This window comes from Populus alba, chromosome 1 (genome assembly GCF_005239225.2).
Source record: "Populus alba chromosome 1, ASM523922v2, whole genome shotgun sequence".
NCBI lineage: Eukaryota > Viridiplantae > Streptophyta > Magnoliopsida > Malpighiales > Salicaceae > Populus > Populus alba.
The window spans coordinates 1,091,649-1,103,782 of NC_133284.1; the positions used below are offsets into that span (position 1 = coordinate 1,091,649).

General features: G+C 29.0%; 1 protein-coding gene across 1 annotated transcript; it reads right to left on the reverse strand.

Annotated features, from left to right (window-relative positions):
• Positions 1 to 1,596: 1,596 nt before the first annotated feature.
• Positions 1,597 to 3,198, reverse strand: LOC118049746 (peroxidase A2). Its single transcript, XM_035059823.2, has 4 exons — positions 2,942 to 3,198; positions 2,658 to 2,849; positions 2,249 to 2,417; positions 1,597 to 2,158 (listed from the first exon to the last, which is right to left on the reverse strand). The coding sequence occupies exons 1-4, from the start codon at positions 3,152 to 3,154 to the stop codon at positions 1,701 to 1,703; spliced, it is 1,032 nt and encodes a 343-aa protein (XP_034915714.1). The 5' UTR covers positions 3,155 to 3,198; the 3' UTR covers positions 1,597 to 1,700.
• Positions 3,199 to 12,134: the final 8,936 nt, after the last annotated feature.

The window sequence follows — 12,134 nt, forward strand, 5'->3', positions numbered from 1 at the left end:
GGAAAAAAAAATTCGTGAAGCATATTAATTAAAAAAAACTAAGAGGATAAAAAAAGAAGAAGAAGGAAGAAGAAGACATACCCCAGCATGGAGGAAAAGAGAAGGAGATGAGGAGAGAAAAGAAGAGAAAGAAATAGATATTGATGTTTTTTACATATAGTGAAGAAGAAGAAGAAGAAGAAGTAGAAGTAGAAGTAGTAGAAGAAGAAGAAGAAATAGAAGTAGTAGTAGAAGAAGAAGAAGAAGAAGAAATGAGTCTGTCTCTTGTGAAATAAGCGGATTCAGGTTTTTTATTGGGGCGCGTTACCGACGGATTTACCGACGGATAATTGAATATTAATATTTGTTAATTATTTCGTTGGTAATTCCGTCAATAATATTTAATTTAAATTTTCAATTTCGTAAAAAGTTTTTAGAAACCGCAAAAAATGACCGATGATTTTTCAATCCGTCGGTGATTCCGTCTGTAATATTTAAATGAAAATTTTAAATCAATTGAATTTTTTCAGAAAACCGCCAAAACACGCTGACGAATTTTCAATCCGTCGGTGATTTTGTCCGTAAAGTAAAACAATTAACAGTACAATTGGAAGATGAACAGTTTTGGAGCTCTCTGTAAAATACCGACGGAAAAATTCCGTCGGTAATTCCGTTGGTAAAAAATGACACATCATCTTTTTTTTTGCTTTGCTTTATTATTTTTTTTCCCACGGTAATTTCCTCGGTAAATACCGAGGGAATCTTTTCGTCGGTAAAATCCCTCGGAAATATTTCCGTCGGTAAAATCCCTCGAAAATTTACCGATGGAAATATTCCCTCGGTATTTCCGTTTGTCTTTATTGATTTTCTGGTAGTGAATACCCAATTAGGGTTACTTGTGTAGTTTTCAAAATAGTTATAAAACTTGGCTTAATAGGTTAATTTAGTGACTTGTTGACTTATAGGCTTATAGCCTCACTTGAGCCATGTTTTACCTTGAAATGCTATGTGTTTTAAATTAAATGAAATAGTTTTTTTTTTCCCCATAAAATACTGCTGTTTAATAGACTTGTTAATTTACATGCCAACATGTGATCTAGGTTTTTGGCTGGGTTGACCCTTGAATCGGGTATAACTATGGTTTCAATGGATTTAATTTAAGATTTAATGATTTTTTTTTTTTGGGGGGGGGGGGGGGGTTTGTGTTATTTGAGAAGGAAAAAAACCGAATTATTTGAGAAGAATTCAGCCACTCGTTCCAATTTTTACCCACCAACAGTGATAAAAGGCATATAATATAATTTAGCTCATCTCTTCTTCAAAAATAAGCAATAGCATATCATCGTTAATTACAGCAAAAAAGATCACGGGAAAAAAATAATTCATTTTAGCATAGCTGTTAACATGGAAAAAAAAAACAAATTATTTTTTTTTATTAAAACAATATTGTTTTATAAAGTTAATCTAACCAAGTTTAGAATAGATTCTAAAAGACTGAACTCGGATTAATATTTTTTTCTGGTTTAATTTAAAACTCAATCACAATTACGAAAGGATCATAAATTTATCGAATCAGTAAGACTTAACATGTATGCATTTTTTAGCGTGCGAGAAAAATGTCAACAAGACTCCATTTGGTATTCATTTTTCATCACTCTGATATTTATTACAGTGCATAGGATCGCTTATTATCACCTGCTTCTTGGCATGTAGCCTATCATTCAAATTGAGCTAACAAGCATGCTATCTGGCCCAGCCAAGTTTGCATTGACTACGCTGCAGTTCAACCTGATCTCTCCTTCAGTTCCTGTCAGAGGGCTGAGATTTCCCATTCTTATCATGGACTCCGCAAAGCTTTCAAAGAAAGCTGTTTGATTAGCACTGAAAGCGTTAACAAGTGCAATGATATCATCTGCCCCAGGAGTTGAAAACAGTACTTGATCCGTCTGAAGCAGGCCTTGGTTACCTTGCAGATTGGAGTAGTAGTTACTGTCAAAGGCATCGGGTGTTGTGAGATCAAGATCTGTTAACACACTCCCATTTCCACCCTGGGGACATAATTCCTGAAGAGCTGCTAGAAGAGTTGGGTCCAGTGATGGGTCAGGAGCACCGGTGCTGTTGAAATCATACAATCGGAAGTCGAATGTAGAGCATTTTGCCCTCCCAAATGTGTGAGCACCTGAGAAGATAAAAAGGAAACTGCATCAAAGGAGAATCAATAATAACTGAGTTTTACGGTTTAGAGTTGAGCCTGACAAATAATACTTACCAGATAGAGCTACCAAATCACTATTATTATTGAGGCTGACATTAGTGAAGCCCTCTCTGAGTTGATCAAGGGTGAGAGTAGGGGGTAGAAGGAAAGCATTTGCTGCATCTCGGCTTGCTGTTGTGCTATCTCTTCTTCCTAATGGAACTGTCCAATTTGGACCTCCTGCCTGCAACCATGCATAGTTAGGGGTTACTACTTTTCAACTCTTAACGTTTTTCTATCTTAACTCCTTTTGTCCAAACCTTCATAAAGTCATGTACAAAATCAAGTAAATCTCAGCTTCTTTCTTTCTTTCAATTATGACAAACTATGATATATGTGTTCTTCGTGCTTTGACTAGAATATTTAGACAACAAGATATCATTTTATGATTTGGGGGGTTGAGGGATCGATCATTTTAAGATACCAAGACAACAGATTCTTCAGCTGCAATAGTGAGTATGTCAGCACAGGAAACAGTAGCAGGACAGGCACTCTCCAACAAAGCCTTCATTCTATCAACAACTTCAAAACCTCTTGCAGAGTTGTTGTTCCCTCCGGCTTCCTTTTCGCTCACTATAGTATCAGAATTGTCCAACAAAAGCGAACCATCACAGCCCTGAAAATAAAATAAAAAACTTGAGAATCACAACTTAGATAGAAGGTTTAATGTAATTAAGCAAATATAATAAGATGTTTCAAAGTAATTACATTAACAAAGCAGTCATGGAAGTGGAGCCTGATGAGGCTGGCTCCAATCCGAGGATCGGATACCAGTGTCTCCGTAATGACATCACGGATAATGGTGCTCACATTTGGACATGTCTGGTCATAAAATGTTGGAGTAAGCTGGGCATAAGCCAATGTTCCTCCAAGCAAAACTACAAAGAAAAAAGCTGCAACTATAGCCTTAGAAAGATGCATTTTTCAAAATGTTTTTGTCAATGTTACATCTTGCATGGAAACTTAATGATGTTGTAGTATATATAGTGATAAAGAGGTTTGGAAAATAAGACGCGGTTCTTTGAATTTTTTAACAAGAACAGTAGCTATATTGGGGTGTTTAAGGCAATAATATACTGTTGATATTTAAAGTAATATTTGCTTTAAAATATATTAAGCTAATATTTTTATTTTTTTTTTTTTTACCATCAATACTTTGATTTAAAAACATTAAAGATATTAGGTGGTGATCATAAAAGAGGGGTGGCGGGCTACAATATTAAATAGTAAATTTATTATATTCAACTTTAATATGCCTGACTTTTATTTGTGGATGTTGGCCAACTTAGCTTAAGTTCAATAGCTAGAAGGATCTAAATTCTACTATCCTAATTAATATATAGAGCTTCAACCTCATGATTACCATTATTATGATTTAAACAATCTTAAATTTCATAGAATATGGGTGTCTTTCCCATTTAATACATGTTTTAGAAAATTTCAAGAAAATAACATTGTTCTAAAAATATTTTAAAAAAATAGTACAACCCATAAAATACCATAAGTAACACCTATGGTATTTAAGATGGGTTAATTTATATATGGTAAAATATTACAAGTAAAAACTGCCAGCTTTTAAAAAAAAAAAAAAATAAACGTTAGTTCTCATCACCTATAGTTTTTTAAAAACTTGTAGATGGGAACTACGGTTTTTTTCTTGGTTGTTCTGTTTCTTGAATTTTTATTTTCCTGTTGATGCGAGTTTACCAATTTATCTTTAAATTAGGCTAATTTTTTTGAAAACAATAAAAGAATCGAAAATATGCCATTTGGATTCCTATTACAAGTTTTTGTTCAGACAGGCAGAGCTTCCCCTTCATTAAAGCATGATATAACTCATAGCTTGTAAAAGTGTTATTGGAGATACCTTAATAAAGAAAACACAAGCAAGATTCCTCAATCAATAGATATTTATCAAACAGCCTAAGAATATTTTATTATTATTTTATGACGAGGTCTTTTGTGCTACTACTTTTCTATGCACATGGGGCTAGTGTATGTTTGGGTGGGAGATATGATAGTTTTTTTTTTTTTTTAATATATATATATATATATATATCTTACTTTTGAAAAAGTAAAGATAAAGGTATAATTTTTTTAAAGTATAAACTATACTTTTTTATTCTTATAAGTAAAAAGTAGGTATTTTTTATTAAAAAAAAAAACTATCACATTTCCCACCCAAACACACTTTTAATGTGTGTGTATAGTTAACTTCTACTAATGGGACCACCTGCGACATGAAATAGTAATTTTGAACATTTTTCTTGTAAAAACAATATTGCATTGCCATATATCTTTCATGGCTTGATTTAATAGCAAATTCCGAGTTAATTGAAGCCGACATGCATGTACACCTTGCAAGCTTTTATTGTTCCTTGCATCCGGAAGCTAGCTATAAAGTTAAAGAATTAGTCATGTTCCTTTTCTTCCAGTCTTATCTAGATTTCTAACTCGCTAATTTGGGGTTGCCTGAGCCAAATTAATAAAAAATATTGTTTTTTATTATTATTAAAATGACATTGCTTTTAGTTTTTTTTTTTTTAAATAGATTTTAAAGTTCACTCAAGTTTATTTTGAGCTGCAACTCGTGTCTTGATCTAATTACTCAAATAGAATCTTATAACTATGATTAAACAAGATTAAATTGCATTCTTGATCGACGATGAAGATTTTCTTAGTGATGTTTTTAACTTTAAGTTTAGCTAATTAAAGGTAAAACATATTAAAAGCGGAAGTCTAGAAGTGGAGTATGTGGGTGTTTGGTAGTGTCCCGCAGCCACATATTTTGATGTTTAGTTAACCAAGCAAAAGCAATTTTGCTTGGTAAAGCCCACAGTATTTCTGCTAGCCAGCTGCAGGAATTGAGAAGCAGCATTTTGCTGCTTCTCGTGCATATTAACAGTGGAGCATGGCTCCACTGTCACCATGTCTTTTTTTTTTTTTTTTTAATTAGTTAAGAAAAAGTTTATTTATTTATTTTTTGAAAAACAATGAGCAAAGTTTATTTTTTCCCCCAAAAAAACCAGTACAATTAATCGTGAGTAATATACTTTTTATTTTTTTAAAAAAATAGTTTAAGGTTAATTAAATTTACTCGTACTGTAATCTCAATTTTATTCATGATAATATTTTACCTAATTTTATTACACGCTCAAAAAATCATGAAAATTGTAGTTCTTGTCGAATAATTTTTGTACGTAATGAAATTGTAATTTTTTAAAAAAAAATTATGTTTTACTCGAAAAACTAGTATTAATATTATTTAATAACACTGCATAAATTAGAAAGATATTGCATGATGACGTAGTATTTATGGAATTTGATCGCAATTCCAATAATAAATATATCACAATCTTTATTATTTAATAACACTACATAAATTAAAAAAATCAGTTTTTGTTGTTACGCGCTTAAGAAACCATGAAAAATATAGTCCTTATTTGATAGATTTCGTATGTAATGACATTACATATAGTTTAATGGAATAATAAAAAATATTTAATATTAATATTATTTATTTTATGATGTAATAACAATAGTTAAATCTATAATATTTAAATTAAAAATAAGTAATATATATATATATATATTATTTTATAACCTCAATTTGAAAAGCATTTTTTTAACAAAACACATTAAACTATTTTTTGTTCAACCTCAATTTCAACCACAGTTTTAACCAAAAATATATTTTTTCAAACCAACCTCAACTAAAAATACTTTTTATAAAATAACTTTTTTAAAATCACAACAACAATAGCAACCATAATACCAAATACACCCTATCTTAGATAGACACCTTGTTTGAAGGTTTATATTAAATTAATGTCTACAAAAAGGAGAAAAGGGTTGTCAACAGATCAAATTATGAAGGAAGAACTTTAAAGCAGTACTGCCACTACGAGTTAATTTTCCTGCAATGAAAAGATTTAAACACCCGTGAAAAAGTTAAAAGTTATAGGGATTCATGCATGCACCTTCAAAATTCAAGATAAGGTATATAGGAACACGCCTTTACTTGGAATCTGGACTCCGATTTTTAAAAAGTAATGTTCTTTTATAAAAACATGCCGTAGAAATTATAAAGTTCTTCTTTTGGTAAATACTCGAAAATCACGAGCAATTCATAGTCATGGTACGAAAACTGAAAATCTGGATAAAAGTTATAACTTTGCATTCATTTCTTTTAAAAAATTTTAATTCATATTGAATTGGGTTTATCCAGTTGTGAAAGTTATTGCAACAGTATTTTTTTTTTCAAAAGAAAAAAAGATTTAAAGAAAACATTTTTTTTAGTGCTTTTTACTATTTTAGATTGAAAGTAAAAGAATGATTCGGTTTAATATATTAAAAGGTTTTGAGAGTACGTTAAGATTATTTTCAAAATATTTTTCTTTCTAAAAAAACATTTACTACACTATGAACGTATTTGACAATGTAGTAATGGTTGTTTTTCAAATAGTTTTTCGTATCGAAATACATGTAAATGATGTTTTTTTATTTTTTAAAAATTATTTTTGACATTAGCACATCAAAACAATTAAAAAATACAAACTGCAATTAATTTTAACAAAAAAAAATCAAAATTTAATGAAACAGGGTACAAACACAAAACCAAACAATGCCTACAGCTCAATCTGATCGTGGACTCCGCAAAGCTTTCAAAGAAAGCTGTATGATTCGCACTGAAAGCGTTAACAAGTGCGCAATGACATCATCTGCCCCAGCAGCTGAAAACAGTTCTTGATCGCTCTGAGAAGGTGTTTCTTCAAAAGTATTTTTTTAAAAAAAAATTAGAAGTTTTATTTTTTAAAAAAATTAATATATTTTTAATATTTTTAAATTATTTTGATATATTAATCTCAAAAATAATTTTAAAAAAATAAAAAATATATTATTAAGATATTTTTTAAATAAAAAAACCTTTAAAAAACAATTACAAATACACTTCCAAACGTAATAATATGAACATAATATGAAACTGACCTCTCGTTCAACTTGCACATCGGAGAAAGTAGATACTGGCACAGGTATCAGGTGTTGTGGGATCAAGATCTGTTATCACTCTGAAGCAGGCCTCTCGTTCTGCACTGAAAGCAAAAGGATTTTTTCTTTTGCTGTGTAATATATCTATTTGAGTGAAAGGTTTTTTATCCTGTAATTTATTTGTGTTTAATTTAATTAAAAAAAATATTTAGATCCAAAACTCCAAACCTTTTAATTATTAAAATAATATTAAAAAGTTAATTCAACTAAAAAAACTTAAGTTGTTAGATAATATTAATATTGAATTACTTTTTTAACAGTATTTAATGGTTGAGGCTGACAGTTCTCCTTTCCAGCTAAAAAGGAAATAAATTTCAGCTTCTTTCTTTCAGGTATCATAAGCTATGAATTATTCAACAAGGGATTTAATTATTATTTTTATATATTTTATTTTTTTTTTGGGGGGGGGGGTTTGGGGGATCATGTTAACATACCAGAAAAAAACAGATCTTTCAGATGCAATAGTGACTATATCAGCACAGGAAACAGTAGCAGGTCAAGAAGCCTCCAACAAGGCCTTCATTCTATCATTTATCCTTTTCGCTCTGTATCGTATCAGTGTCGTCCAACAAAACTGATCCATCACAGCCCTGAAAATAAAAATCAACAAATCTTTAAGATCACAAGTTGCATTGATGGTTCAATTCTGCAAAATTCAAACTACTACTTCCCTTCAAAAAAAACATGCTAAAAAGAAGAATACTTTTTATCTTTTAAAATTCAGATGAATTAAGAATTTTAGCTTGATTTATTTAGATTTTACATACTTTTCTTGACTTTATTTTTTTATTTTTTAATTTTCCTTTCAAATCTAGAATTTATGTTTATTTTTTAAAAAAATATTTGAGTTATATAATATTTAATTCAAAGATCTTTATTTAGAAGTGAATCTAAATCAAGATGTTGTTGAAATCTTATGAGACATCTTGCAAACACTCTAGATGTATAAGTGATTAAAGACAATAAAATTTTAAAAACAAAGAATTCATCAATAACGACAAAAAAAAAAAATTACATTAAAGTGTTTCAATAAAAAAATATTATTTTTATTTTTATTTTTATTCAAGTATTATTATTATTATTATTATTATTATTATTATTATTATTATAGATACTAGATTTTTTTTAAAATTTTATATTAATTATAAATTTGAATATATATTTAAATGGAAGTGAAGCCAGCGAAGGAGGATCGGACAGCAATGTCATCTTAATGACACCTTGTGTGATTATAAAATGTTGGACTCAGCCGACCGACCATAAGCTATAGCTTTTGAAAGATTCAATTTTTCTCCTTTTTTTTCGCTGTTCTAAGCACGGGAAGTCTTTGAAGCTATGATTTATGCGGTGACGGAGAGGCTTGGAAGCCAAGACACGGTTCCTTGAATTTTAGCCATAACGACATGTAACTGAAGTGACATTGATTTCTTAGGTGGTGATAAAAAATTAAGAAAAAAAAAACTGTCGGTGGATATATTTATTGGTGGTAAGCCAATAAATTTCCTTGGACTTTTCTTATTTTCTTCTAGGAATTCAGAAAATACTTTTTGTATCTTCGTGGGGGTCTGATGTATTTAATTAAATTTAACTTTAATACATATGATTTTTCATTTGTGTAGTAATTAGCTAGTTTAATTAAAATTAATATTGGTTAAGTCACTACTATATCTTTACTAGAGTGAAAACATATTTAATTTTTATGAAATATATTTATTAAAAGAGATAGTTACAAATTCCAAACGGGTTTAATCTTACACTTTAATAGAATGTGAGACTATTCAAATGAAAAAAAAAAGTGATTAACCACTATTATGATCTAAACAAGTTGAGATTAATTGCAGAAAATATCCCATATGGATTCCATTTACAATCTGTTCGCACAGGCTGACTTTTCCTACGATATAGACTCCTTGCTGATAGATTTGTTGTTGGAGATTAGGTTTCCACAGTCAATACGTTATCCAAAATAATATAAAATTAAGAGCAAGAAGTTTCCTCAATAAATAAAAATGTTATCATTTAGCCCAATATTCTTCTTTTCCCATTACTTGACCTTCTAGCCGTGCTCCTGCTCTTCTATGCACATGGGGCCTATAATTAAGGCGACATGGAAATATATAACGATAATTGTGGGTAAATAATAGTATTACGCATTTTTTTAAGAAACAATGCTTGATTTGCATTACCATATCTTTTTCATGGTTGATTTGGCAACAAATTCCTACATAATTCAACCCACCATGCATGTACATTGGACCGCTTGAAAACTTTTGTTTTTTGCTTGCATTTGAAGCTAGCTATAAAGTAAAATAATTAGTAATGTTCCTAATTCTTCCTTTCATATCTAGAATTCTCTTTTAATGTCCTCTTAATAATAATATAAAAAAACTAGCATTAATTTGACTAGTAAGATTTTAAAACAATGCATATGCCGTGCTTAATTAATTAATAATATATACTCGTTAAATGATATATAAATTACACTCTTGATGCTGGCTATGATACCCATGTTTTTTTAAGTCTTAGTTAATTATTAAGTTTAGCAACCTTATATAAGATATATTAAAACTTTTATATATATATATATATATATATATATATATATATTAGTGATATGTCTTATATCAATTTATACTTTAATCAATTTTAAATAAGCTCACTTTTTTGTAATATTTTAGTCAATGTGATGAGGATGGAAAACATCCTTATAAATTAAAATATTATGTAATGAAAGAGAAAAGGCAGCAGGATTTTCTTGTTCCATTGTTTTCTGACTTTCAATTGCAGCTTTTGTGCCTGCAATTTTCGATAATATTTATTCAACACAGCAATGATTCCTACTCTCTGCCAAGTAGTGTTGTCTAGAGAAGGGAGGTGTGGGACCCATTTGTGTAGGCCAATAAGGAGGAACTTTGTCTTGAGCCTAGGAACTTTCGGCACCCTTTTCACTCCCGTGTGGTTCCTCGGCCCTTTTCTGGCTACAAATCCTGCAAGCGATCTCAGGCCTGGATGCGCGAATTGCTGCCTTAGCTTCCATTCTCTTGTACTAGACTTGTGTTGTCTTAAAAGATCAAAAGTCTTTCTTTTATATATATATATCTAAGTTTTAATATATTTTTTATAAATATCTAGAATATAAAATATTTAATAAATAACCCGTATCAAAAAGTGCAGTTCTAGAACTAGAGTTATCTTATATTGACTTCTCAAGGTTTGATGTGAAAAAGACAAAAAAAATAATAAAAAAAATGTCAATAAAGCTAATTACGAGAGAAGAAATCTAAAAAGCAGGCTGCTCTTACGCGTTAATTTTCCTTGCAACGGAATCTGATTTTGAAAATTCCGATTCACATGGAAAAGTTGATAGTTACAGAGATTCTTGCGCGCATGGTATTGAAATCCGGGCAGTCCAATACATCAACATGAAATCTAGTTAATTTAAAGTTGTAATTGGACTGGATTAAAAAAATAATAATAATAATAAAATTTAATATGATCTAATTCACCTAGCGAGTTGATTTAGTCAAGATCTAGTCATAAAACTGTTGATTTTTTTTTTTACTAAAACGATATCATTTTAATTTTAAAAAAACAAAAATTTGATCCTGAAACCCATACCTTAAACTTAGTCAAACATCAAACCAGATCTTAAAACTATACTTGCACGCAACAAACATGAACACCTTCAAAATTCAAAAGAAGGGATATATATGAACACATAACCTTTATCTAGATAGCATGTTATATATAATATTTTTTAATATAATTTTTTATTTTAAAATAATTTTTTATATTTTAAATAGTATTATATTAAAATTTTAAAAAATCATCAATTTAATATTTTTTTAAAGTTAAAATATTTTTAAAAAGCATCTAAAAAAAATAAAAGCAAATATTGTGCTAAACATCCCTACATTGAATCTGAGGTGGAAAAATGTATATGTAAAGAGTCAACCACATCTTCTTTTTTTTTTCGTTCTTGTCAATTTTTTAGATTTCTTTTTCTTCATTTGTATCCTTTTCTTTTTTATAGTGTCTTTTTGTTTTTTATTTAATATTTGTAGTTTAGTTTCGTAAAATTAATACTCCATGAATCATTAAATAATATTTGGATTGTGAACAATGAACTACTTCAAACCTTTTTTTTTATTACATCATTCTTTTTTTTATCGAGTATATTTTTTCATTTGCATCACTCTCTTTTTTTTTCATTGAGTCCTTATTTTTTTCATATAACAATTATAGTTTGATTTTTACAAAATTAATTCTCGATAAATTATGAATATGCGAGACAATGCAAAATGAAAAAAAATATTAAAACAATGATGGAAATACAACATAGAATAAAGACAATCTAATGTAGGTTACAATAGTTACCTATAATGTTTTATTCTCTCTTTTTTTTTCTAATTTTTTCTGTCATTTTATTTTTTTTTATTTTCAATTTAATAATTTCGCATTAAAATAACTTGTGATTGAGTTTAATGTTTTTTTTTGCTTTATTTTATATGGGCTCTCATGATGTTAAAAATAAGTTTGAGCATTGAGTTAATGCTTTTTTAACAAGATAAAATTTAATTTTATCAATTCAAAACAATTAAAATCTTAAGGACCCAATTTCAAGCTGAAACAACATATTCAACCTCTTTTTTTCTAAGAAATAGAATATTTATCTTAGCTTCTCATTTCAATCTTTGGTTGGAGTAAACATATTTAATTATTGATTTATTTTACTGAACAAATGTCTCAACTTTTTAGTTTGTGGTTAAATTTTTTCTTGAAGGTTAAAAAGCCTTTAATAATATCTATACTTTTTTTTTTTCCTGTTAATTGTCATAACTTAATTTTTAAT

Coding starts and splice junctions, on each gene's coding strand:
- LOC118049746 (XM_035059823.2), bottom strand. CDS start 3,154: ATGCATCTTTCTAAGGCTATAGTTGCAGCTTTTTTCTTTGTAGTTTTG. Junction 2,418..2,657: donor CTGAAGAATCTGTTGTCTTG/GTATCTTAAAAT, acceptor GCATGGTTGCAG/GCAGGAGGTCCAAATTGGAC. Junction 2,159..2,248: donor TGATTTGGTAGCTCTATCTG/GTAAGTATTATT, acceptor TTATCTTCTCAG/GTGCTCACACATTTGGGAGG.